Source organism: Mobula hypostoma, chromosome 5, assembly GCF_963921235.1.
Source record: "Mobula hypostoma chromosome 5, sMobHyp1.1, whole genome shotgun sequence".
In the NCBI taxonomy this organism is placed as follows: domain Eukaryota; kingdom Metazoa; phylum Chordata; class Chondrichthyes; order Myliobatiformes; family Myliobatidae; genus Mobula; species Mobula hypostoma.
Window position 1 is genome coordinate 196,418,866 of NC_086101.1, and position 23,848 is coordinate 196,442,713.

General features: G+C 47.3%; 1 protein-coding gene across 1 annotated transcript in view; it reads right to left on the reverse strand.

Annotated features, from left to right (window-relative positions):
* spef2 (sperm flagellar 2) overlaps nt 1–23,848 on the reverse strand; it is a 224,545-nt gene that overhangs the window by 111,140 nt on the left and 89,557 nt on the right. Inside the window, exons 13-21 of the mRNA XM_063049753.1 lie at nt 20,329–20,485; nt 19,560–19,633; nt 15,403–15,506; nt 10,088–10,341; nt 8,653–8,764; nt 8,188–8,342; nt 2,416–2,526; nt 1,495–1,587; nt 372–473 (exon numbers count right to left, since the gene is read on the reverse strand). Coding sequence (XP_062905823.1) covers nt 372–473; nt 1,495–1,587; nt 2,416–2,526; nt 8,188–8,342; nt 8,653–8,764; nt 10,088–10,341; nt 15,403–15,506; nt 19,560–19,633; nt 20,329–20,485 — 1,162 coding nt within the window. The remainder of the gene's footprint in view (nt 1–371; nt 474–1,494; nt 1,588–2,415; nt 2,527–8,187; nt 8,343–8,652; nt 8,765–10,087; nt 10,342–15,402; nt 15,507–19,559; nt 19,634–20,328; nt 20,486–23,848) is intronic.

The following is a 23,848-nucleotide window of genomic DNA, read 5'->3' on the forward strand; positions in this document are numbered from 1 at the left end:
GGATGTATTTCACTGTATGTTTTGATATATCTGTGACAAATACAGCTCATCTTAACTTATAAATTTTTGCTGCTATGCTTCAGCTTACCTCAGGATTTCCCTCAAGCACAGTGGATGTACAGTCTTAGCTCATAAATGTTCGCTCAACCCTCTCTACTTTCCGACACACCACAGTGACCAGCGTTGAACACAATATACCAGATGTGGTTGCAGAATCTTTTTGTCAGCTTTAACATGATGTCCCACCTCCTGCCTCACCCAACGTAGGTTAACATTCGTCTGCACCCTGCCATCCTGCTCCGCAACTCTCCCCATGGACAGGTCATCCACTCTGTGAGGGAAATCGCTGCTTCAGCTGGCCCATGCCGTACCTGACTGACTGAGCGAGCCAGACTTGGATTTCTTCCCGTTACCGGGTGACAGGTGGAGTTTACCGCTCTTCCCCTTTGCTGAGCTCTGCTTGCTCATAGTGTCTGTGAAAAAGAAAACAGCTGACAACGACAGAAATTCACATTCACCACACACCTCACTCTCCTCACCGACTCAATCCCCTCCCACAGCCCCCGGACACTCTCCCCACCCACTCAATCCCCTCCCACAGCCCCCAGACACTCTCCCCACCCACTCAATCCCCTCCCACAGCCCCCGGACACACTCCCCACCCACTCAATCCCCTCCCACAGCCCCCGGACACTCTCCCCACCCACTCAATCCCCTCCCACAGCCCCCAGACACTCTCCCCACCCACTCAATCCCCTCCCACAGCCCCCGGACACACTCCCCACCCACTCAATCCCCTCCCACAGCCCCCAGACACTCTCCCTACCCACTCAATCCCCTCCCACAGTCCCCAGACACTCTCCCTACCCACTCAATCCCCTCCCACAGCCCACAGACACTCTCCCTACCCACTCAATCCCCTCCCACAGCCCCCGGACACTCTCCCTACCCACTCAATCCCCTCCCACAGCCCACAGACACTCTCCCCACCCACTCAATCTCCTTCAACAGCCCCCCGGACACTCTCCCCCTGTGACCTACTCTCCCCACCCACTCAATCCCCTCCCACAGCTCCCGGACACTCTCCCTGCTCTCCCCACGAACTCAATCCCCTCCCACAGCCCACAGACACTCTCCCCACCCACTCAATCCCCTCCCACACCCCAGGGACACTCTCCCCCAACCCACTGAATCCCCTCCCACAAACAGTTGATCTTTTAACTCTGCCTAATGATTTGGCACACACAGAATTCCACAGGCACATTACTCTCTGACAGGAGACACTTCTCTATACCTCCACTTGAAATGACTGGTGCTGTACTCATCTGACCCAGAGGCCTGTTGTGCAATAAACATCTTTGGAAGGGATTGGGCAGATGCAGCAGTTGACAGGTCTAACTGCCTCACTGAACACGAGGCAGCTCCACAGACTGAACTTTCCAGTACAATGCTTTCCCACTTGAGGTGGTTCGCTAACTCACTGATCCATCGTACCTGCCTGACTAATGGAGGCAGATTTGTTCTGCTTCTTATCACCAAGCGACACCTTAATCTTCTCTTTGGCAGAGCTGGGAACGCTCACAGAACCTGCGGGTAAGACAAGTTATTGAGGAGATAGCTGGGGAAGGGCGAGATTGCCTGGTTATCACAGGGGTGCTTGATGGTGGTGGAGACACTTTGAATCACAGAGTGGAAATGTTAAGTAGTATAAAACCACAGAAACACAAGAGATTCATTAGATGCAGCAAATCCAGAGCAACACACACAAAGTACTGGATGAACCCAGGTAAGGCAGCATTTCTGGTGGGGAATCTCAATGTTTTGAGCAGAGACTAAGGATTAACGTGTTAAATGAGATTCAGAGAAGGTTCATTAGGTTTGTGGGCGAGTTGTCTTTTGAGGAAAGGTTGGACAGACTGGGAGGCTCAAACCAATCTCAATGAGGTGTTTCAGGCACAAACAGCACAACTGATGAGAAGACGTAAGCACAGGAGATTCTGTAGATGCTGGAAATCCAGAGAAAACACAGTCAAAATGCTGGAGGAACTCTGCAGGTCAGGCGCATCTACAGAAAGGAGTAAACAGTCAATGCTTTGAGCCAAGTCCCAATGAAGGGTTTCAACTCAAAATGTCAACTGTATATTCCCCTTCAAAGATACTGCTTGACCTGCTGAGTTCCTTCACAATTTTGTGTTTTGCTGTGAAATAATGTTAATATTCACTATTGAATCAAATGGTAATCAAACACAAAGAGGGGCTGAATGGCCTGCCTCTCTGGGACATTTTATTCTTCAGTAACTTTGATGGCAGCTTCAGAGGTGAACGGAGAAGGAAAGGAGATGGGCTCTATTCTGAATCAGACCTTACAGAGTGCAATGAATCCCAGTGTCCCCCTACATCCACACTGACACTCACCACTTCCCACTAAATTCACATCCTTTGGGAACGTCTGCTGATGGCCCTGGGAAGGAGATGTTTCAGCCAGGGCGGGCGTGGTCTCCTCTGGAGGCTTCTCAGTCACAGCATCTGCAATTCAGACCAAGTGGGGTGAAGTCACTGTGCTGACCTGGGAAACAGGGCAGTGAGATTCCACACAGCCAGTTCCTTCCAACAGCAGTGAGATCAGTGATCAGGATAACAGAAACTCAACCCTGGACTGAAATAAGTTCCGACTCTCTCCAAGCAAATGACCTTTCACCCAGACTTTCACGGAACTGTATGGCACACACATGTCAGTGCTGACCACGATGGTCACATTTCTGACCACTACGGCACCCTCTGGCTGTGAAGCATCTTGAGGGTGTGTACAATCGGTTAATCTGAAAGACAATATTCCGGAAGTATCACAATGGAGCATCCGATCAAGCCGTATAGTTCACAGAACAGGAACAGGCCCTTCGGCCCACCATGCCTGTGCTGACCATGCTAGTCAGTGGTCAGTACCCATTCATACCCTATCATGTCATGAGTGTGCCCAAAGATTGATATTGTACCTGCTGTCATAATGACACTTAAAAGACATTTTGGAAGGTACATGGATAGGAAGGGCTTACCATTAAGGGCTCACCAATTCCATTAAGCAAGAGGTCCGTAAAACCAAAGCTGGGAAGCCCTGGTTTAGAGCGATGTGGGCCAAACGTGGGCAAATGGGACTGGCTGTTTAGCACCTGGGTCAGCACTGTATAACTCTCCGACTTGCCCTGGAAGCATGTGCCAGGTATCCACCATTCTCTGTGCAAAAATAATCTGGCCCTATAAATCCTTTTCAAACTTTCTTCCCTCATCTTCAAGCTATGCCCTCTAGAATCGACATTTCTACACTAGGAAAAAGACTGCGATTATATGGGAGCAGAATTGTGCCATTTGACTCATCGAGTCTGCTCCACCATTTCATCATGGCTGATCCAATTTTCCTCTCAGACCCCATCTCCTGCCTTCTTCCATATCCTTTCATGCCCTGACCAATCAAGGATCTAACAAGCTCTGCCTTGAATACACGCAACGACCTGGCCTCCACGGCTGCCTGTGGTAATAAATTCCACAAATTCACCACCCTCTGGTTGAAGAATTTTCTCTGCATCTGTTTTAATTGGACCCCCTCTATCCTGAGGCTGTTCCCTCTTGTCCTAGACTCCACCACCATGGGAAACATCCTTTTCATGTCTACTCTGTCCATTCCTTTCAACATTCGGAAAGTTTCAATGAGATCCCCCCTCATCCTACTAAATTCTAGTGAGTACAGACCCAGAGCGTTCCTTGTATGATAAACCCTTTCATTCCCGGAATCATCCGTGTGAACCTCCTCTATACCTTCTCCAATGCCATCACATCTTTTCTAACCGTGAGTATTGTGTATAAAAATATACACAATACTCACGGTGAGGCCTCACCAGAGCCTTATAAAGCTTCAGCGTCACATCACTGTTTTTGTAATCTAGGCTCTTGAAATGAATGCTAACATTGCATTTGCCTTCCTCGCCACCAACTCTACCTGCAAGTTAAGCTTTGGGGTGTTCTGCACAAGGACTCCCAAGTCCCTTTGTATCTCAGATTTATGGATTTTCTCCCTGAATAGAACATAGTCTGCACTTTATTTCTACTACCAAAGTGCATGACCATGCATTTTCCAACATTGTATTTCATTTGCCACTTTCTTGCCCATTCTCCTAATCTGTCTAAGTCCTTCTGCAGCCTAACTGTAGACTACCTGGCTCCTACCAATCTACGTATTATATGCAAGCTTGGCAACAAAGCCATCTCTTCCATCTTTTAAATCATTTATATACAGCATAAAAAAAAGTGGTCCCAACACTGAACCCTGTGGAACACCACTAGTCACTGGCAGCCAACCAGAAAAGGATCCTTTTATTCCCACTCACTGCCTCCTCCCATTCAACCAATGTTCTAATCATGCCTGTAACTTTCCTGTAATACCATCAGCTCTTAACTTGGTAAGCAGCCTCATGTGTGGCACCTTGTCAAAGGGCTTCTGAAAGTCCAAATATACAACATCCACTGCATCCTCTTTATCTGTCCTACTTGTTCCAATAGATTCATCAGGCAAGATTTTCCCTTAAGGAAACCATGCTGACTTTGTCCTATCTTGTTCTGTGTCATTGAGTACTCCATAAACTCATTCTTAACAATTGACTCCAATATCTTCTCATCCACTGAGGTCAGGCTAACTAGTCTATAATTTCCTTTCTGCTGCCTTCCTCCTTTCTTAAAGAGTGGAGTGACATTTGCAATTTTCCAGTCCTCTGGCAGCATATCAGACTCCAATGATTTTTGAAAGATCATTACTAATGCCTCCACAATCTCTGACACTACCTCTTTTGGAACTCTCGGGTGCAGTTCAGTTGTCCAGGTTACTTAAGTCCCCTTATATCTTTCAATTTTTGAGCACCTTCTCCCTTGTAACAGTAACTGCACTTATTTCTCTTTCCTCACATCCTTTAACATCTGGCACACTGCAAGTGTCTTCCACAGTGAAGACTGAAATACTCATTTGGATCATCTGCCATCTCCTTGGCCCCCAATATTATCTCTCCGGCCTCATTTTCTAATGGTCCTATATCCACTCTCATTTCTATTTTATTTTTTACATACTTGAAAAAAGTTTTTACTATCCACTTTGATATTGTTTGCCGGCTTGCTTTCATATTTCAGCCTTTCCCTCCTGATGATTTTTAGATGCTCTCTGTAGGTTTTTAAAAGAAGCTGTCCCAACACTGACTTCTGTGGAACACCACTAGTCACTGGCCGTCAACCAGCAAACGATTCTTTTATTCCCACTCGCTGCCTCCTCCCAATCAGCCAATGCTCTAAACACGACAGTAGTTTTCCTCTGTTTTCCCACTAATTTTTACTTTGATGTATGCCTTTTCTTTTGCTTTTATATTAGCTTTGCATTCCCTTGTCAGCCACGGTTGTACTATTTTGCCATTTGAGTATTTCTTTGTTTTTGGAATACATCTATCCTGCACGAGATCCTCCTTCTAAAAGGATGCCCCTGTATTCTAAGGCTGTGTTCTCTGGCTTTAGACCCCCCCACCATGGAAATATTCTCTCCAAATCCACTCTATCAAAGCCTTTCACTTAAGGTTGTCATAGCCGGGGGTGGTAGTGGCGATAAGCTCCCACTACCTATAAAGTGCTCCAAATGGCGTGCGTCTCTAACAGCCTCTGACAACCAAGTCCAACTCTTGGCCTTCATGTGTGGCTTAACTACTAGGCCCAGCGGAACTGTTTCTACTGAGAAGAGAAGGGGCAAAGGTGGACCATTGGCGCCTCAAAACCAGTTGCTTTGGGCAGGTGGGGCTCATCAGCCTTGGACAGCAGCCTGTCTAGGAGAAGGAAAACTCTGATTTTAAACCTCCACTGCCTTGTGTCCATACCCACCCATGGGAAAGGCTTCATGAGTAAACCCAAAGGAAGAAATCTGGAGCTGGGGTACCTAAGGCAGTTTGATTTTGTTTACAACTTCACTCTGACAACCTTTGCGATGACACTGGTGCCAAGCTGAATGAGCGCTTGCCCTTCCCTTGGACTACATCAGTGATGTGGAGAGGGAGAACCTGCTGCATGGGCACAGCCGGTTCTTCAAATCTTCCCACCCAGGCTTGCGCCCTGGAGAGGACACAATCCACCAGAGTCACAAACCCGCGACACCCTGGGATCGACGGCTGCCTACTAGGTTTCAATGAGGTCACTCCTGAATTCTAGTAGATACAGGCCCAGAGACATCAGACACTCTTCATATGACAGTTCTTCTTATTTATCTTACTCATACTGCAGATAATTTTACACACATTTATACCCTCTAATGCTCCAGAATACTCACTCTTTGTTTGATCAAAATCTTCTTATAGCACATACCCTCTAATCCAGGGAGCATTCTCTCCAATATCTCTATATCCTTTCTGTAATGCAGCCAAGACAAATGTACACTCTCTAGCTGTGGCCTAGCCAATGTTTAATACAGCTGTAACACCTCTCCTTTTACAGTCAGCACTCCAACCGATGAAGACTAAACCCTCATTTACCACAGGAGGGGATAGTGGCAGCAGACTACGGGAGCTGGACACTTTGTGATGGATCTGAGCTGCAGGAACTGAGCAGATGCCTGCAAGAGCTGAGCGCTGGGTTCAGACAGAGTCCCACAATAAAAGTACTGGGGGCAGGGGACTGCCTGGGCCAGGACCTTCAGTCAATGTAGCTGTAGGACAGGGGAACATGACTCCTTGCCAACGAAGATTCCCCACCTGTGCCCATCCCATCTCTCTCTCTCTTTTCGTTACAATGATCAGGCGCAAGGGGTGGGGGGGTGGGGGCGCAGGGTCCCACACCACTAGGTTTGGGATCAGTCATTCCCTGCAGCCATTGGGCTCTGGAAGCAGCCTCACTGGCCACAGCACTGAATGGGCTCGCCATCTGTGGACTAAATTTCGGGGACCCTGCAGCCCATGTTTTACGCATTATTTGTTTACTTTTTTTATTAATTCCTCTTTTGTAAATTGGATGTTTGCTGGTCTTTGTTGTGTATGTTTTTTTTGTTTCTTTGTTTAGTGGATGCCTACAAGAAGATGAATTTCACGGTTGTATATTGTACACATACTTTTACAATAAATGTATTTTGAACCATTCCCTGACCACACCCTGGAGTTTCCTCCCCGACACCACTGTCTTCACCAGAGGCTGACAGTATAGAATAGTACAGCACAGTGCAGATCTTTCAACCTGTTCTAAGATCAATCTAACCCTTCCCTCCCATATAGCCCTCCATTTTTCTTTCATCCATGTGCCTAGAGTTTCTTAGATATCCCTACTGTATCTGCCTCAACTACCACCACTCCTGGCAGGGCATTCCACACACCCACCACACTCTGTAAAACAAAACCTACCTCTGACATTCTCCCCACCCCCGAATACTTTCCTCTAATCACCTTAACATTATGGCTGTCTTATTAGCCATTTCTATTCTGGGAAAGAGTCTCTGGCTGTCCACTCCATCTGTGCTTCTTATCATCTTGTACACCTCTATCAAGGCACCTCTCATCAGCCTTCACCCCAAAAAGAAAAGCCTTCGCTCACTCAACCTATCCACAAAGACACGCTGTCTAGTACTGGCAGCATCTTGGTAAATCTCCTCTGCGCCCTCTCTAAAGTTTCCACATCTTTCTTGTAATAAGGCAACCAGAACTGAACACGATAAAGTATGATCTAACCTGGGTTTTTATAAAGCTGCAATATTACTTTGAAGCTTTAAACTCAATCCCCTACCTTAAGAAAGCCAACACTGTACACCCACCACACTGTCAACTGTACAGCACCACGTATCCAGACTGATGCAGTGCATTCCCTCTCTCTCTTTCCCTGTCTCCTCATAACCCCTGATTCCTCTTCCTTCTACAACAACCCTGCCTTCTTCCTCTTGCCCCTCCAGTCACTGGAATTTTGAGCACTCTGCCTCCTGCCCCTCTAGTCAATAGGAGTTTGGACGCCCTGCCTCCTGAAGTCACTGGGACTTTGGATACCCTGCCTCCTCCTCCTTCCTCGAGCCTTCCTTCACCTGTGCAGACAGCAAATGGGCAAGAATGTGCAGGGCAGGGCTTCACTCACTACACCTGCCTCACTGACCACTGTTATACCGGGTGCCCGGGTACCTGCTGTGCCATGGCTGCTCACCTCTGCTGTGCTTTTTGAGCAGAGACTCCACCAGGACCAGCTCCAGCTTCTCCAGTAGCTCGGCCTGTTGCAGCTCCCCATTCACCTTTGCCAGGATCTGCTGTCCCGTAAACCACTTCTCCAGCTTGGGCCAGTGCTCCAGGAAACTTGTCAGTCTATCAAAAGGCACAGGCATTATCACCCACCCACTCATCTCCCAGGTCACAGGCACACCACGGATAAGGATTCACTATCGGCTGAACTCATGGCACTGGCCCCTAGGGCCAGAGGGAGGGGTATCAGAGACAAGGGATGCAATCCCTAATCATTCCCCAAGGTTAGGGTTCACAAAGTGTGTTCAATGGCTGAGGGACGTGTTCAATGGCTGAGGGATGTGTTCAATGGTCAGGAGCAAAGGGCACACTCCCCAAAGTCAGAGGATCACAAAGCACGGTCTTCAGGTCAAGGGCTATAGATATTACTCACCGAGGCAGCAGCTGCTCCTCTGTTGGGGACATATTTCCGCCAACATCCAGGATCTCCTGGGGTCCCTGTTCACCGGATGTTTTCTGGATCATGGCCTCAGCACACTGACCAACTGTTACACACAGCACAAAGAAACACAAGACAGCACCACATTCTGATTTAATGCAGCACCCACTTCCAGTGGCAGTCCCTTTGTCCAATCTCCTACTGCTACCAGCCCCAATCCCCATCCCCTTCGTCCAATCCCCTATTGCTACCACCCCCAATCCCCATCCCCTTCTCCAATCCCCACTCCCCTCCAACCCCTTCTGCTAATACCCCCAATCCCCATCCCCTTCTCCAATCCCGTTACCACCCCCAATCCCCATCCTCTTCTCCAATCCCGTTACCACTCCCAATCCCCATCCCCTTCTCCAATCCCCTCCCCATCCAATCCCCTTCTGCTAATACCCCCAATCCCCATCCCCTTCTCCAATCCCCTATTGCTACCACCCCCAATCCCCATCCCCTTCTCCAATCCCGTTACCACTCCCAATCCCCATCCCCTTCTCCAATCCCGGTACCACTCCCAATCTCCATCCCCTTCTCCAATCCCCACCCCCCTCCAACCCCCTACTGCTACCACCCCCAATCCCCATCCCCTTCTCCAATCCCCACTCCCCTCCAACCCCCTTCTGCTAATACCCCCAATCCCCCTCCCCTTCTCCAATCCCCACCCCCCTCCAATCCCCTACTGCTAATACCCCCAATCCCCATCCCCTTCTCCAATCCCCACCTCCCTCCAACCCCCTTCTGCTAATACCCCCAATCCCCATCACCTTCTCCAATTCCGTTACCACTCCCAATCCCCATCCCCTTCTCCAATCCCCACCCCCTCCAACCCCCTACTGCTACCACCCCCAATCCCCATCCCCTTCTCCAATTCCCTCTGTTACCATCCCCCAATCCCCATCCCCTACTGCTACCACCCCTAATCCCCTCTACTATCATCACCCAATCCCCATCCCCTTCTCCAATCCCGTTACCATCCCCCAATCCCCATCCCCTTCTGCTACCACCCTCCAATCTCCATCCCCTTCCCCCATCCCCTTTGTTACCAGTCCAATCCCCACCCCCTTCTCCAATCTCTACCTCCCCCCATCCCTTTCTAACACTCCCCCAATCCCCATCCCCTTCTCCAATCTCTACCTCCCCCCATCCCTTTCTAACACCCCCCAATCCCCACCCCCTTCTCCAATCTCTACCTCCCCCATCCCTTTCTAACACCCCCCAATCCCCACCCCTGTCTCCAATCTCTACCTCCCCCCCCCAATCCCCACCGTCCTTGCCGTGACCCACTGCCCATCCTTTACCTGCCCTGTTCCTCACCCCCCATCCTGTCCATTCTCCTTCCCAAACTCTCTGCTGCGATTCTGACCAGGGTGCTGGGCCCTACCATTGTCATGCAAGTGGCGAACCAGCACAGTATTGTCTGAAACCTCTAGGAGAATGGCGATGTCCAGGGCAGGCCGGGGAGGAAGGGGCTCTTTGGAAGCCTTTGGGTCCACAGCTATTTTGGTTCTGGACCTCCTAGTCTTTGGTACAGTGTAATCAGGGTCGACCCCGGTCAGCAACTTCTCCAGCAGCTTGGCTTGTGTGATAGTTGCTGGGAATCCATCAAGGATCCAGCCACATCCTGCCGGCAGTCGCCTACAAAAGAGACCAAGCGGGGGGTAGTGTACAAGGAACCTCCGCTCAGTGGCCTGGGCTATTACACCAACTCTTACACAAAACCCAGCACTGGAAGAACAAACAGATTTTTAGATTCTATCAGAGACACACAGCATGGAACCTGGTAAAGCCCTCCACACCAATAAGCACATTTCACAAGAAGAGCATGGCCTGGGTGGTGGGGTTCTTGATGGATATTGCTTTCCTGCAATATCCATCAAGAACCCCACCACCCAGGCCATGCTCTTCTCACTGCTGCCATCAGGAAGGTGGTACAGATTTGGCAAATCAGGCTGGTAATGGATCTCAAGAGAGTGAGTTTGTTGAATGCCTATGAGATGGCTTTTTAGAACAGTTTATCATTGAGCCCACTAGGGGATCAGCTTACACTGGATTGGGCATTACATAATGAACTGGCGGCAATTAGGGAGCTGAAGGTAAAGGAACTCTTAGGAGACAGTGATCACAATATAATTGAGTTCAACTTGAATTTGATAGGGAGAAAGTAAAGTCTGACATAGCAGTACCTCAGCGGAGTAAAGGAAATTACAGTGGAACAAGAGAGGAGTTGATCAAAGCAAAGACCCTAGAGAGGCTGGTCCTGGCTCATCTCCGACCCCTGGTCAGATCAGCCCTCGATTCACTGCATTTTGCCTACCGGGAGCACACAGGAGTCGACGATGCTGTCATCTACCTGCTGAACAGAGCCTACTCCCATGTGGATAAGCAGGGCAGCACCATGAGGATCATGTTTTTTTATTCTTCAATAACATACAGCCATCATTGCCGGGGGAAAAGCTCCACTGACTGCATCTTGGCACTTCCATTGTATCCTGGGTAATGAACTACCTGACTGGAAGACTACAGTTTGTGCAGCTTCAGAGCTGTGTGTCAGACTGGCTATAAGCAGCACCACAGGGGACTGTATTGACTCGCTTCCTGTTTACCCTGTATACCTAGGACTTTAGATGCAACACTCAGTAATGTCATCTGCAGAAATTCTCTGATGACTCAGAAAACCCCTATCCTCACCACATTCTACAGAGGTTGTATTGAGAGCATCCTGAGCGGCTGCATCACGGCCTGGTTCGGAAATCTCGGATCGCAAGACCCTGCAGCGGATAGTGAGGTCAGCTGAGAAGATCATCGGGGTCTCCCTTCCCGCCATCACAGACATTTACACCACACGCTGCATCCGTAAAGCAAACAGTATTATGAAGGGCCCCACGCACCCCTCATACAAGCTCTTCTCCCTCCTGCCATCTGGCAAAAGGCACCGAAGCATTTGGGCTCTCACGACCAGACTATGTAACAGTTTCTTCCCCCAAGTCATCAGACTCATCAATACCCAGAGCCTGGACTGACACCAACCTACTGCCCTCTACTGTGCCTATTGTCTTGTTTATCATTTATTGTAATGCCTGCTCTGTTTTGTGCACTTTATGCCGTCCCGGGTAGGTCTGTAGTCTAGTGTAGTTTTGTGTTGTTTAATGTAGTTCAGTGTAGTTTTTGTATTGTTCATGTAGCACCATGGTCCTGAAAAACACTTTCATTTTTACTGTGTACTGTACCAGCAGTTATGGTGGAAGTGACAATAAAAGGTGACTTGACTTGACTTGAAATAGTTGGGTGTATAAAGGGAACACAGGAGGATGAACACAGGGCCCTAGTGGAGGACTTTGTCAAATGGTGCAAGCTGAATCATCTGCAGCTCAGCATCAGTGAGACAAAGGAGATGCTGATGAACTTTAGGAAGTCTAAGCCTGCACTGCTCCCTGTTACTATTGATGGTGAGGTGTGGATGTGGTGAGGACCTACAAGTACCTGGGGGTGCACCTGGGTGACAGACTTGAGTGGAGCACCAACACTGAGGCTGTGTACAAGAAGGGCCAGAGTCACTCTACTTCCTGAGGAGACTGAGGTCCTTTGGAGTATGCAGGCCACTCCTTCACTTTTTACCAGTCTGTTGTCGCCAGTCCAATCCTCAATGCGGTGGTGTGCTGGAACAAGGGCATCAACATGGGTGATGCCAACAGTAATAAACTGATTAGAAAGGCTCGCTGTGTTATAAGAGTCAAACTGGACGCACCGCAGAATGTGGTAGAACAAAGGACCCTATGGAAAACTCTGGCAATTCTGGACAATGTTTCTCACCCTCTGCATGTCTGAAAAGAGGAGCACTTTTAGTAATAGGCTAAGACAACTGCACTGCTCCAAAGAGCGCTATATGAGGTCATTCTTAACCTCTGCTATAATGAGTCAACTAAAAGCCGGAGAAATGATGACCCCTCATGTTATTCTGTTTGAACTAGCTTATTTTTTATTCCTGATGAAGGGTCTCGGCCCAAAATGTCGACTGTACTTCTTTCTATAGATGTTGCCTGAGGCTGTCTACAAGAAGGGTCAGAGCCATCTCTATTTCCTGAGGAGACTGAGGTCCTTTAACATCTGCCAGACGATGCTGAGGATGTTCTACGAGTCTGTGGTGGCCAGTACTATCATGTTTGCTGTTGTGTGCCGGGGCAGCAGGCTGAGAGTAGCAGACACCAACAGAATCAACAAACTCATTTGTAAGTCCAGTGATGTTGTGGGGATGGAACTGGACTCTCTCACAGTGGTGTCTGAAAAGAGGATGCTGTCTAAGTTGCATGCCATCTTGGTCAATGTCTCCCATCCACTACATAATGTACTGGTTGGGCACAGGAGTACATTCAGCTGGAGACTCATTCCACCGAGATGCAACACTGAGCGTCATAGGAAGTCATTCCTGCCTGTGGCCATCAAACTTTACAACCCCTCCCTTGGAGGGTCAGACACCATGAGCCAATAGACTGGTCCTGGACTTATTTCATAATTTACTGGCATAATTTACACATTACTATTTAACTATTTATGATTCTATTACTATTTATGGTGCAACTGTAACGAAAACCAATTTCCCCCTGGGATCAATAAAGTATGACTATGACTATGACTTGTCTGCTGCGTTCCACCAGCATCTTGTGTGTGTTGCTTGAATTTCCAGCATCTGCAGATTCTCTAGTGTTTGTATTTTTTATTCTTTCTTACTTCTCTTCCAATATATGTATATCTGTGCACTTCTAATGCTACTGAGGCTCTGCACTTTCCTTTGGGATTGATAAAGGAAATCCCTGCCTATCTATCTAAACTGAAAGGAGATGCCATTGGGGTGACAGTGGAGCAGCAAGGGATTGAGTTTCTGGGGAAAAATGAGGAAGGTGAAGGATAGATGTTTTCCAAAAACAAAGAAATACTCAAATGGCAAAATAGTACAACCATGCTGACAAGGGAAGTCAAAGTTAATGTAAAAGCAAACGAAAGGGCATGCAACAAACTAAATTTAGCAGGAAGGTAGAGGATTGGGAAGTTTTCAAAAAACCTACAGAAAGCAACTAAAAGAATCATGAGGAGGGAAGAGATGAAATATGAAAGCAAGCTAGCAAACAATATCAATGTGGATTGAAAAAGATTTTAAGTATATAAAAAATAAAGGAGAGGTGAGAGTGGATAAAGGACTGCGAGAAAATGAGGCTGGATAAATAATAACGGGGGAACAAGGAGAAGGCAGATGAACCAAATAAATATTTTGCATCAGTTTTACTGTGGAAGACACTAGCAGTGTGACAGGTGTTGAAGGGTGTGAGGGAAGACAAGTGAGTGCAGTCACTATTACAAGGGAGAAGGTGCTCAAAAAGCTGAAAGAACTAAGGGTACATAAGTCACCCAGACCAAATAAATTACACCCTAGGGTTCTGAAAGAGGTAGTGGTCGAGAATATGGAGGCATTAGTAATGATCTTTCAAGAATCACTGGACTCTGGCATGGTTCTGGAGAACTGGAAAATTGCAAATGTCACTCCACTCTTCAAGAAAGGAGGGAGGCAGCAGAAAGGAAATTACAGACCAGTTAGCCTGACCTCAGTGCTTGGCAAAATGTTAGAGTCAATTGTTAAGAAAGAGGTTATGGAGTACTTGGTGACACAAGGTAGGACAAAGTCAGCATCGTTTCCTCATGGGAAAATCTTGCCTGACGAATCTGTTGGAATTACCTTTACCTATTCTACTTGTAAACAGTAGATGTTGTATATTTGGATTTTCAGAAAGCCTTTGACAAGGTGCCACACATAAGGCTGCTTACCAACTTAAGAACCCATGGTATTACAGGAAAGTTACTGGCATGGTTAGAGCATAAGCTGATTGGTAAGAGGCAGTCAGTGAGAATAAAAGGATCCTTTTCTTGTTGGCTGCCAGTGACTAGTGGTGTTCCATAGAGGGTTGGCGTTGGGACAGCTTCATTTTATGCTGTATATAAATGATTCAGATGATGGAATAGATGGCTTTGTTGCCAAGTCTGCAGAAGATGCAAGGTCTGGTGCAGGGGCAGGTAGTGTTGAGGAAACAGGAAGGCTGCAGAAGGACTAAAACAGATTAGGAGAATGGGCAAGAAAGTGGAAAATGGTATACAATGTTTTCATTGTTTGAAAATGCATGGTCATGCACTTTGGTAGAAGAAATAAATATGCAGACCATTTTCTAAACGGGGAGTAAATCCAAAAACCTGAGATGCAAAAAAACTTGAGAGTGCTTGTGCAGAACACCCTAAAGGTTAACTTGCAGGTACAGTCGGTGGTGAGGAAGACAAATGCAAGGTTATCATTCATTTCAAGAAGTATAGAATACTAAGAGCAGGGATGTGATGTTGACCAACCTACTATACCCTCTACTGTGCCTACTGTCTTGTTTATTATTTATTGTAATGCCTGCACTGTTTTGTGCACTTTATGCAGTCCTGGTAGGTCTGTAGTCTAGTGTAGTTTTTGTGTTTTTTCTTACGTAGTTCTGTGTAGTTTTTGTATTGTTTCATGTAGCACCATGGTCCTGGAAAACGTTGTCTCATTTTTACTATGTTCTGTACCAGCAGTTATGGTTGAAATGACAATAAAAAGTGACTTGACTTGAATCTCGTAACCTGTACAGCTCAGCACAATGTTAAGACACCAGCAGCAATCAGTGAACTCACCGCAGACATTCATTCACCATCTCTGTCAATAAATCATCAGGAACACTTTTCCCTTTCCTCAGAAACTTGACAGCACGTTCTCCCAGCTGGGCACGGGCACTAGGCTGTCGGGCAGAGCAGATTCAATATTTATTGTGAACACAGGGGCACAGTTCGATACAATTTCTCCATACAACCAACTTACCCACTTGGGATGGGTCTCACACACTCACGCACACATACACTGACTCTCACTGGGGGACAGTCCCACACACACACTGACCCTCACTGGGGGACGGTCCCACACACACACTGACCCTCACTGGGGGACAGTCCCACATACACACTGACCCTCACTGGGGGACGGTCCCACACACACACACTGACCCTCACTGGGGGGACGGTCCCACACACACACACACACACACACACTGACCCTCACTGAGGGACGGTCCCACACACACTGATCCTCACTGAGGGACAGTCACACACACACACACACACACACACACACACTGACCCTCACTGGGGGACAGTCCCACACACACACTGACCCTCACTGGGGCACGGTCCCACACACACACTGACCCTCACTGGGGGATGGTCCCACACACACACACTGACCCTCACTGGGGGACGGTCCCACACACACATACACTGACCCTCACTGGGGACAGTCCCACACACACACACTGACCTGCACTGGGGGACAGTCCCACACACACACACACACGGGACAGTCCCACACATACACTGACCCTCACTGGGGGACATTCGCACACACACACTGACCCTCACTGGGGGACGGTCCCACACACACACACACTGACCCTCACTGGGGGACAGTCCCACACACACACTGATCCTCACTGGGGGACAGTCCCACACACACACACACTGACCCTCACTGGGGGACAGTCCCACACATACACTGACTCTCACTGGGGGACAGTCCACACACACACACACACTGACCCTCACTGGGGGACAGTCCCACACACACACTGACCCTCACTGGGGGACAGTCCCACACACACACTGACCCTCACTGGGGGACAGTCCCACACATACACTGACTCTCACTGGGGGACGGTCCCACACACACACTGATCCTCATTCAGGGATAGGTGCCACACACTGATAGGAGATCTCTGACAATTGGTGTTTGGCAAGGATCAGTGCTGGGTCCTGTGTTGTCTGAGATTTATCTAATGTAGATATAGTGTAGGTAGGCTGATTAGCAAGTTTACAGATCTCCCAAACATTGCCAGAGTTGTTGATAATGAGAAAGGGTTTGAAAGCAAACAGCAGGATATAGATCAGTTGTTGCGGTTCTGCTGAACATTTTGGATATGCAGTACGTTGGCACAGTAATGTGTGATGACACTTACAAGCTTAACCCAGCTTATCCTTTGGTTGAATTGGTTGTTAACGGAAACAATGTTTGCATTAACAATGACACTTGATCTTTCACTGCACGTGATCAATAAATGTGAATGTGAAATGTGGCAGAGAATGGCAGATGAAGTGTGATCTGAACAAGTGAGAGGTGTTGCACATTGGGAGGCAAAATGTAAAGAGGAATATCTCATTCAGTAAATAGGAGGCCCGTTAGAAGCACTAATGCACAAAGGGACCTTTGGGTCTAGTCGTAGACTCAAAGAAAAGTACAGCATAGAAACAGGCCCTTTGGCCCATCTAGTTCATGTCAAACTTTAAATTGTTTACTCCCATCGACCTAGGACATGGCCCTCCATACCCCTCCCATCTATGCACCTATCCAAACTTCACTTAAATGTTGAAATCAAGTTTGCATGCCCCACTTGTGCTGGCAGCTCATTCACTCTTACACAACCCTCTGAGTAAAGAAGTTTTGTCTCATGTTCTCCTTAAACTTCTCACCTTTGACACTTAACGCATGACATCTGGTTGTAGTCCCACTCAGCCTCAGTGGAAAAAGCCTGCTTTCATTTACCCTATACCCCTCATAATCATGTACACCTCTATCAAATCTCTTTCAATCATCTACATTCCAAGGAATTAAGTGCTAACCTATTCAATCTTTCCTCATAACTCGGGTCCTCTAGACCTGGCAACAACCTTGTACATTTCTTCTGTACTCTTTCAACCTTATTTACTCCTTTCCTGTAGGTAGGTGACCAAAACTGCACACAATACTCCAAATTAAGCCTCACCAATGTCTTAAAAATAACAACTTCAAAATAATATCCCATCTTCTGTACTCATGAAGGCCATTGTGCCAAAAGCTTTCTTAATGACCCCATCTACCAGTGTTGCCACTTTCAATGAATTATGGACCTATATTCCCAGATCCCTTTGTTCTTCCACACGCCTCAGTGTCCCACTCTTCATGGTGTAAGACCTACCCTGGTTGGTTGTACTGAGGTGCTACACCTCTCATTTGTCTGCATTAAATTCCATCTGTCATTTTGCCAGCTAGTCCAGATCCTGCTGCAAGCTATGATAGCCTTTCTCACTGTCCAGTATACCCCCAATCTTGGTGTCATCTGCAAATTTGCTGATCCAGTTAACCACATTATCATCCAGACTGTTGGTGTAGATGACAAACAAAAACAGATCCAAACCGATCCCTGCGGCACTCCACTAACTAGAGGCCTCCATCTACTACCCTTTTCTGGCTTCTCCCACAAAGCCAATGTTGAAACCAACTTACTACCTCATATTGAATGCCAAGAAACTGAATCTTCTTGACCAATCTCCCATGTGGGACCTTGTCAAATGCCTTGCTAAAATCCACATAGACAATATCCACAGCCTTGCCTTCATCCACTTCCATGGTAACTTCCTCAGAAAACTCTCTAAGATCAGTTAGACATGACCTACCACACAAAGCTATGATGACAATCAGTCCATGTCTATCCAAATATTTATATATCCAATCTCTCAGAATACCTTCCAATAACTTTCCCACTACTGAGTCAGGCTCACCAGCCGATAATTATTTTTAGAGCCTTTCTTGAACAGAGGAACAACATTAGCTATCCTCCAATCTTCTGGTAGCTCAGCTGTCTTTAAGGATGATTTAATTGTCTCAGCTAGGGCCCTGGCAACTTCTGCACTTGTCTCCCGTGAGGTCTGAGGGAACACCTTGGCAGGCCCTGGGGATTTATCCACCTTAATTTGCCTCAGAACAGCAAACATTTCCTCCTGTGTAAAATAGCTCCCTGAAAATGTGCCTTCTTCATTACCCCACAACACAAGTGGTTAGGGTAACAAGGAGGGCATGCCCAGCGGGGCCAGCACCCTGACTGGGGGGCACGCGTTGAGTAGAGATTTTGGAGGGAAGATGCAGGAGTGGTTCATGAGGATGTTGCTTGGATTAGAAGGTATGTTCTATTAGAAGGTATGTTCTGTTGGAAGGTATGTTCTGTTGGAAGGTATGTTCTATTAAAAGGTACGTTCTACAAGGTATGTTCCATTAGAAGGTATGTTCTACAAGGAGAGGTTGAACAAACTTGGATTGTTTTCTCTGAACAATGGGGGCTGAGGGGAGACCTGACAGGTTTATAAAATTATGAAAGGCATAGATGGACAGTTAGAATCTTTTTGCCGGGGTAGAAATGTCAAATACTGGAGGACATAGAAGGGCAGGTATCTGGAATGCAGTGCCAGGAGTAGTGTTGGGATTTCGCCGGGATCAATAAAGTATGACTATGACTATGACTATGAGGTTAGAAAAAGGCACATGAGTGTATGGGGAATTGAGGGATATGGGTCGTGTGCAGGGAGCATTAGTTAGTTTAATTTGGAAATGTCTTTTAAATATTGTTATTGTAGCAGCTAAACTACTTTCTGTGGCAGCTGATCACAAACACTAACCACCCTCTGAAATAAAGAGGAAGTAGCGTGAAATTCAGTGCTTTTGTTGATAGCGGGGAAGCCAGTCACAGTGTACATGTTGGTACTGACCAGCTTTTAGATGGGAAATGCAAAGGCAGATGGAATCTAATCCTGTTAAGTGTGAGGCAATGCACTTTGGGAGGAGATGCATAATGAAGGGTAGGACAAGACGGTGTTGAGGAAGGTAGAAACCTCTGTGGTCAAGCCCAGGGACAGTTGAAAGTGAGAGCACAGGTGAAGGGGTCTGTTACCTGCAGCACCCCCCCCCCCTCCCAGATATGTATGTATTCACCTACCTGAGACTCTTGCTTGGCAGAGGTGCGAGTCTGGGCCTCGGGCACTTCCTTCCATTCCTCCTGTGTCTCAGGTGCTGAGAAATTCACATTAACATGAGCAATCTCCCCTGAAATACCCAGCAGTTTGACCCTCCGCATTCACCGTATCATCGGAGACTTATACCGACAGACCAAAGGAGAACAGGGATCTCGTTGGGTAGTTCCCTCAACATCGTCCAGGGGGTGACAGAGACCATCAGTGCTGAGCTCCTCCTTCCTCACCAGGAGGATGAAACCTAACTACCCTCAGAGTGAGACGGACAACACCATGGTGACCCTGGAATCATTATCGTTTGAATGCCACTCAGGGACTCCAGAGAGAAACTGTCCCAGGGCCATGGGGAAAGGGCAGCAGAATAGGCTGTCAAGTTAGAATGGTAGGACAGTAATCGAGTGATTCAGCTGGTGCTTCACGGCCTGGTCAGCAATCCATGACCTGCCCAGAGCCCCACAGCATGGCCAGTGCCCCAGTGTTGATATTGGTCGAGAGACCAGACGGTGCCCCACAGCCTGGCCGGTGTTGCAGGGCCCAGCCGGTGCCCCAGTGCGCAGATACAAAGCACCAAATGACTGCCGTATGTGGACCGTGAGATTACAACTGCAGCAGGGGTCAAGCTGGCTGCACTGGGTTCGGGTTCTGGTTCTGCCCCGACCAACATCGCAATATTTACCCCTACACCCCAACTTGCCACCCCCTTCCCAGCCCGACCCTGCTGTGTGTGACTGGTACCAGGCTGCTGGTCAGCTCCGCTGCCGGGGGTTGGGGGCTCAAAGTGATCCATGGATGGGTCGTGCAGCAGATCCTGGACAACACCCTTTTCTCCGTTGTGTCCATGGGGAACTCCACTGTCCTCAGCTTGCTGCTGTGCTGGGTCCGGAGAGCCTGCCTGCACGATGCAACACAAAAATTGGCCATCAGCAATCAGCAATGCATTTCACGGGAGGGCGCAGAAGCTGAGGGAGGAGGATACAAGAGGGTGGGCCAGGAGGCTGGTAGGTAGGAGACTGAGAGGGTGTGGACATGCTGACAATACCAGCATTCATTCAAAGTCAAACTAACTTTATCAATGTGTCTGTATGTCACCATATACACCCAGTCCATCACGGATAAAACTCTTCCCACCACTCAGCACTTCCACAAGGAGCGTTCATCATCAAGGATCCCCACTACCCAGGTTATGCCCTCTTCTCACTGCTGCCATCAGAAAGGAGGTACAGGAGCCTCAGGTCCAACACCACCAAGTTCAGGAACCATAGAACCAGAGAACCATAGAACACTACAGCACAGAAAACAGGCAATGTGGCCCTTCTAGTCTGTGCCGAAACATTATTCCGCTAGTCCCATTGACCTGCATCCAGTCCATAACCCCCCAGACCTCTCCCATCCATGTATCTATCCAATTTATTCCTAAAACTTAATAGTGAGCCCGCATTTACCATGTCAGATGGCAGCTCGTTCTACACTCCCACCACTCTCTGAGTGAAGAAGATCCCCCTAATGTTCCCCCTAAACCTTTCCCCTTTCACCCTAAAGCCATGTCCTCTTGTATTTATCTCTCCTAATCTAAGTGGAAAGAGACTACTCGCATTTACTCTATCTATACCCCTCATAATTTTGTAAACCTCTATCAAATCTCCCCCTCATTCTCCTATGCTCCAAGGAATAAAGTCCTAACCTGTTCAATCTTTCTCTGTAACTCAACTCCTGAAGACCCGGCAACATCCTAGTAAATCTTCTCTGCACTCTTTCAATCTTACTGATATCCTTCCTATAGTTAGGTGACCAGAACTGTACACAATACTCCAAATTTGGCCTCACCAATGTCTTATACAACCTCACCATAACATCCCAACTCCTATACTCAATACTTTGATTTATGAATGTCAGGATGCCAAAAGTCTTCTTTACAACCCTGTCTACCTGTGACGCCACTTTCAGGGAATTATGTATCTGAACTCCCAGATCCCTTTGTTCCTCCGCACTCCTCAGTGCCCTACCATTTACTGTGTATGTCCTACCTTGATTTGTCCTTCCAAAATGCAACACCTCACACTTGTCTGCATTAAGTTCCATCTGCCATTTTCTGGCCCATTTTTCCAGTTGGTCCAGATCCCTCTGCAAGCTTTGAAAGCCTTCCTCGCTGTCCACAATGCCTCCAATCTTAGTGTCATCAGCAAACTTGCTGATCCAATTTACCACATTATTATCTGGATCATTTATATAGACAACAGACAACAATAGTCCCAGCACAGATCCTTGAGGCACACCACTAGTCACAGGCCTCCAGTCTGATAAGCAATCATCCACTACCACTCTCTGTCTTCTCCCATGCAGCCAATTTCAAATGTAGTTTACCTCTCCATGGATACCTAGTGTCTGAACCTTCTGAACTAACCTCCCAGGTGGGACCTTGTCAAAGGCCTTACTAAAGTCCAGGTGGACAACATCCACAGCCTTTCCTTAATATACTTTCTTGGTAACCTCCTCGAAAAACTCTACAAGATTCACTAAACACGATCTACCATGCATAAAACCATGCTGACTATCCTTAATCAGCCCTTGGCTGTCCAAATACTTGTATATCCGATCTCTCAGAACACCTTCCAATAACTTACCTACTACTGATGTCAGGCTCATTGGCCTGTAATTACCTGGTTTACTTTTGGAGCCGTTTTTAAACAACGGAACAACATGAGCTACCCTCCAATCCTCCGGCACCATAACCGTCGCTAAGGACATTTTAAATATTTCTGCCAGGGCCCCTGCAATTTCTATACTAGTCTCTCTCAAGGTCCGAGGAAATATCATGTCAGGCCCAGGGGATTTATCTACCTTTATTCGCTGTAAGGCAGCAAGCACCTCCTCCTCTTTAATCTCCGTATGTTCCATGACACTACTGCTTGTTTCCCTTCCTTCCATATACGCTATGCCAGTGTCCTGATTAAATACTGATGCAAAAAAACTGTTTAAGATCTCCCCCATCTCGTGAGGCTCCACATATAGACGACCACTCTGATCTTCTAGAGGACCAATTTTGTCCCTTACTATCCTTTTACTCTTAATATACTTGAAGAAACCCTTCGGGTTTACCTTCACATTATCTGCCAAAGCAACCTCATGTCTTCTTTTTGCCTTCCTGATTCCCTTCTTTAGTATTTTCTTACATTTTCTGTACTCTTCAAGCCCCTCATTTGTTCCTTGTTGCCTATACCTGCTATACACCTCTCTTTTATTCTTAACCAGATCGCCAATATCCCTTGAAAACCAAGGTTCCTTATGCCTGTTAACTTTGCCTTTAATCCTGGCAGGAACATGCAAACTCTGCACTCTCAAAATTTCATCTTTGAAGACTTTCCACTTACTGAGCACATCCTTGCCAGAAAACAACTTATCCCAATCCACTCTTCCTAGATCCTTTCTCATTTCCACAAAATTGGCCTTTCTCCAATTCAGAACCTTAACTGGAGGACCAGACCTATCCTTATCCACAATTAACTTGAAACTAATGACATTATGGTCACTGGACCCAAAATGTTCGCCTACACATACTTCTGTCACCTGACGTGTCTGGTTCCCTAATAGGAAATCAAGTATTGCATCCTCTCTCATTAGTACCTCTATATATTGATTTAGAAGACTTTCCTGAACACATTTGACAAACTCCACGCCATCTAACCCTTTCAGTGTGGGAGTCCCAGTCAATATGTGGAAAGTTAAAATCCCCTACTATTACAACTTGCTGTTTCTTACTTCGGTCTGCTATCTCTCTGCAGATTTGCTCCTCTAATTCTCTCTGACTATTGGGCGGTCTATAATACAACCCTATTAGCATGGTCACACCAGTCCCGTTCCTCAGCTCCACCCATATGGCCTCTGTAGACAAGCCCTCCGGGCTGTCTTGTCTACGTACAGCTGTGATATTCTCCCTGACTAGTAATGCCACCCCTCCCCCTCTGTCACGTCTGAAACAACGGAACCCTGAAACATTAAGCTGCCAGTCCTGCCCCTCCTGCAACCAAGTCTCACTAATAGCAAAAATGTCATAATCCCACATGTCTATCCACGCCCCAAGCTCATCTGCCTTACCTACAATACTCCTTGCATTGAAATAGTTGTACCTGAGAACATTTCTATCATGTGCAAACCTTTGATTACTGTCTATACATGCAGACCTCCCATGACCTTTATCCTCCTCCACCTCACTATTTGCTCTAACACTCTGGTTCCCCTCCCCCTGCAAATCTAGTTT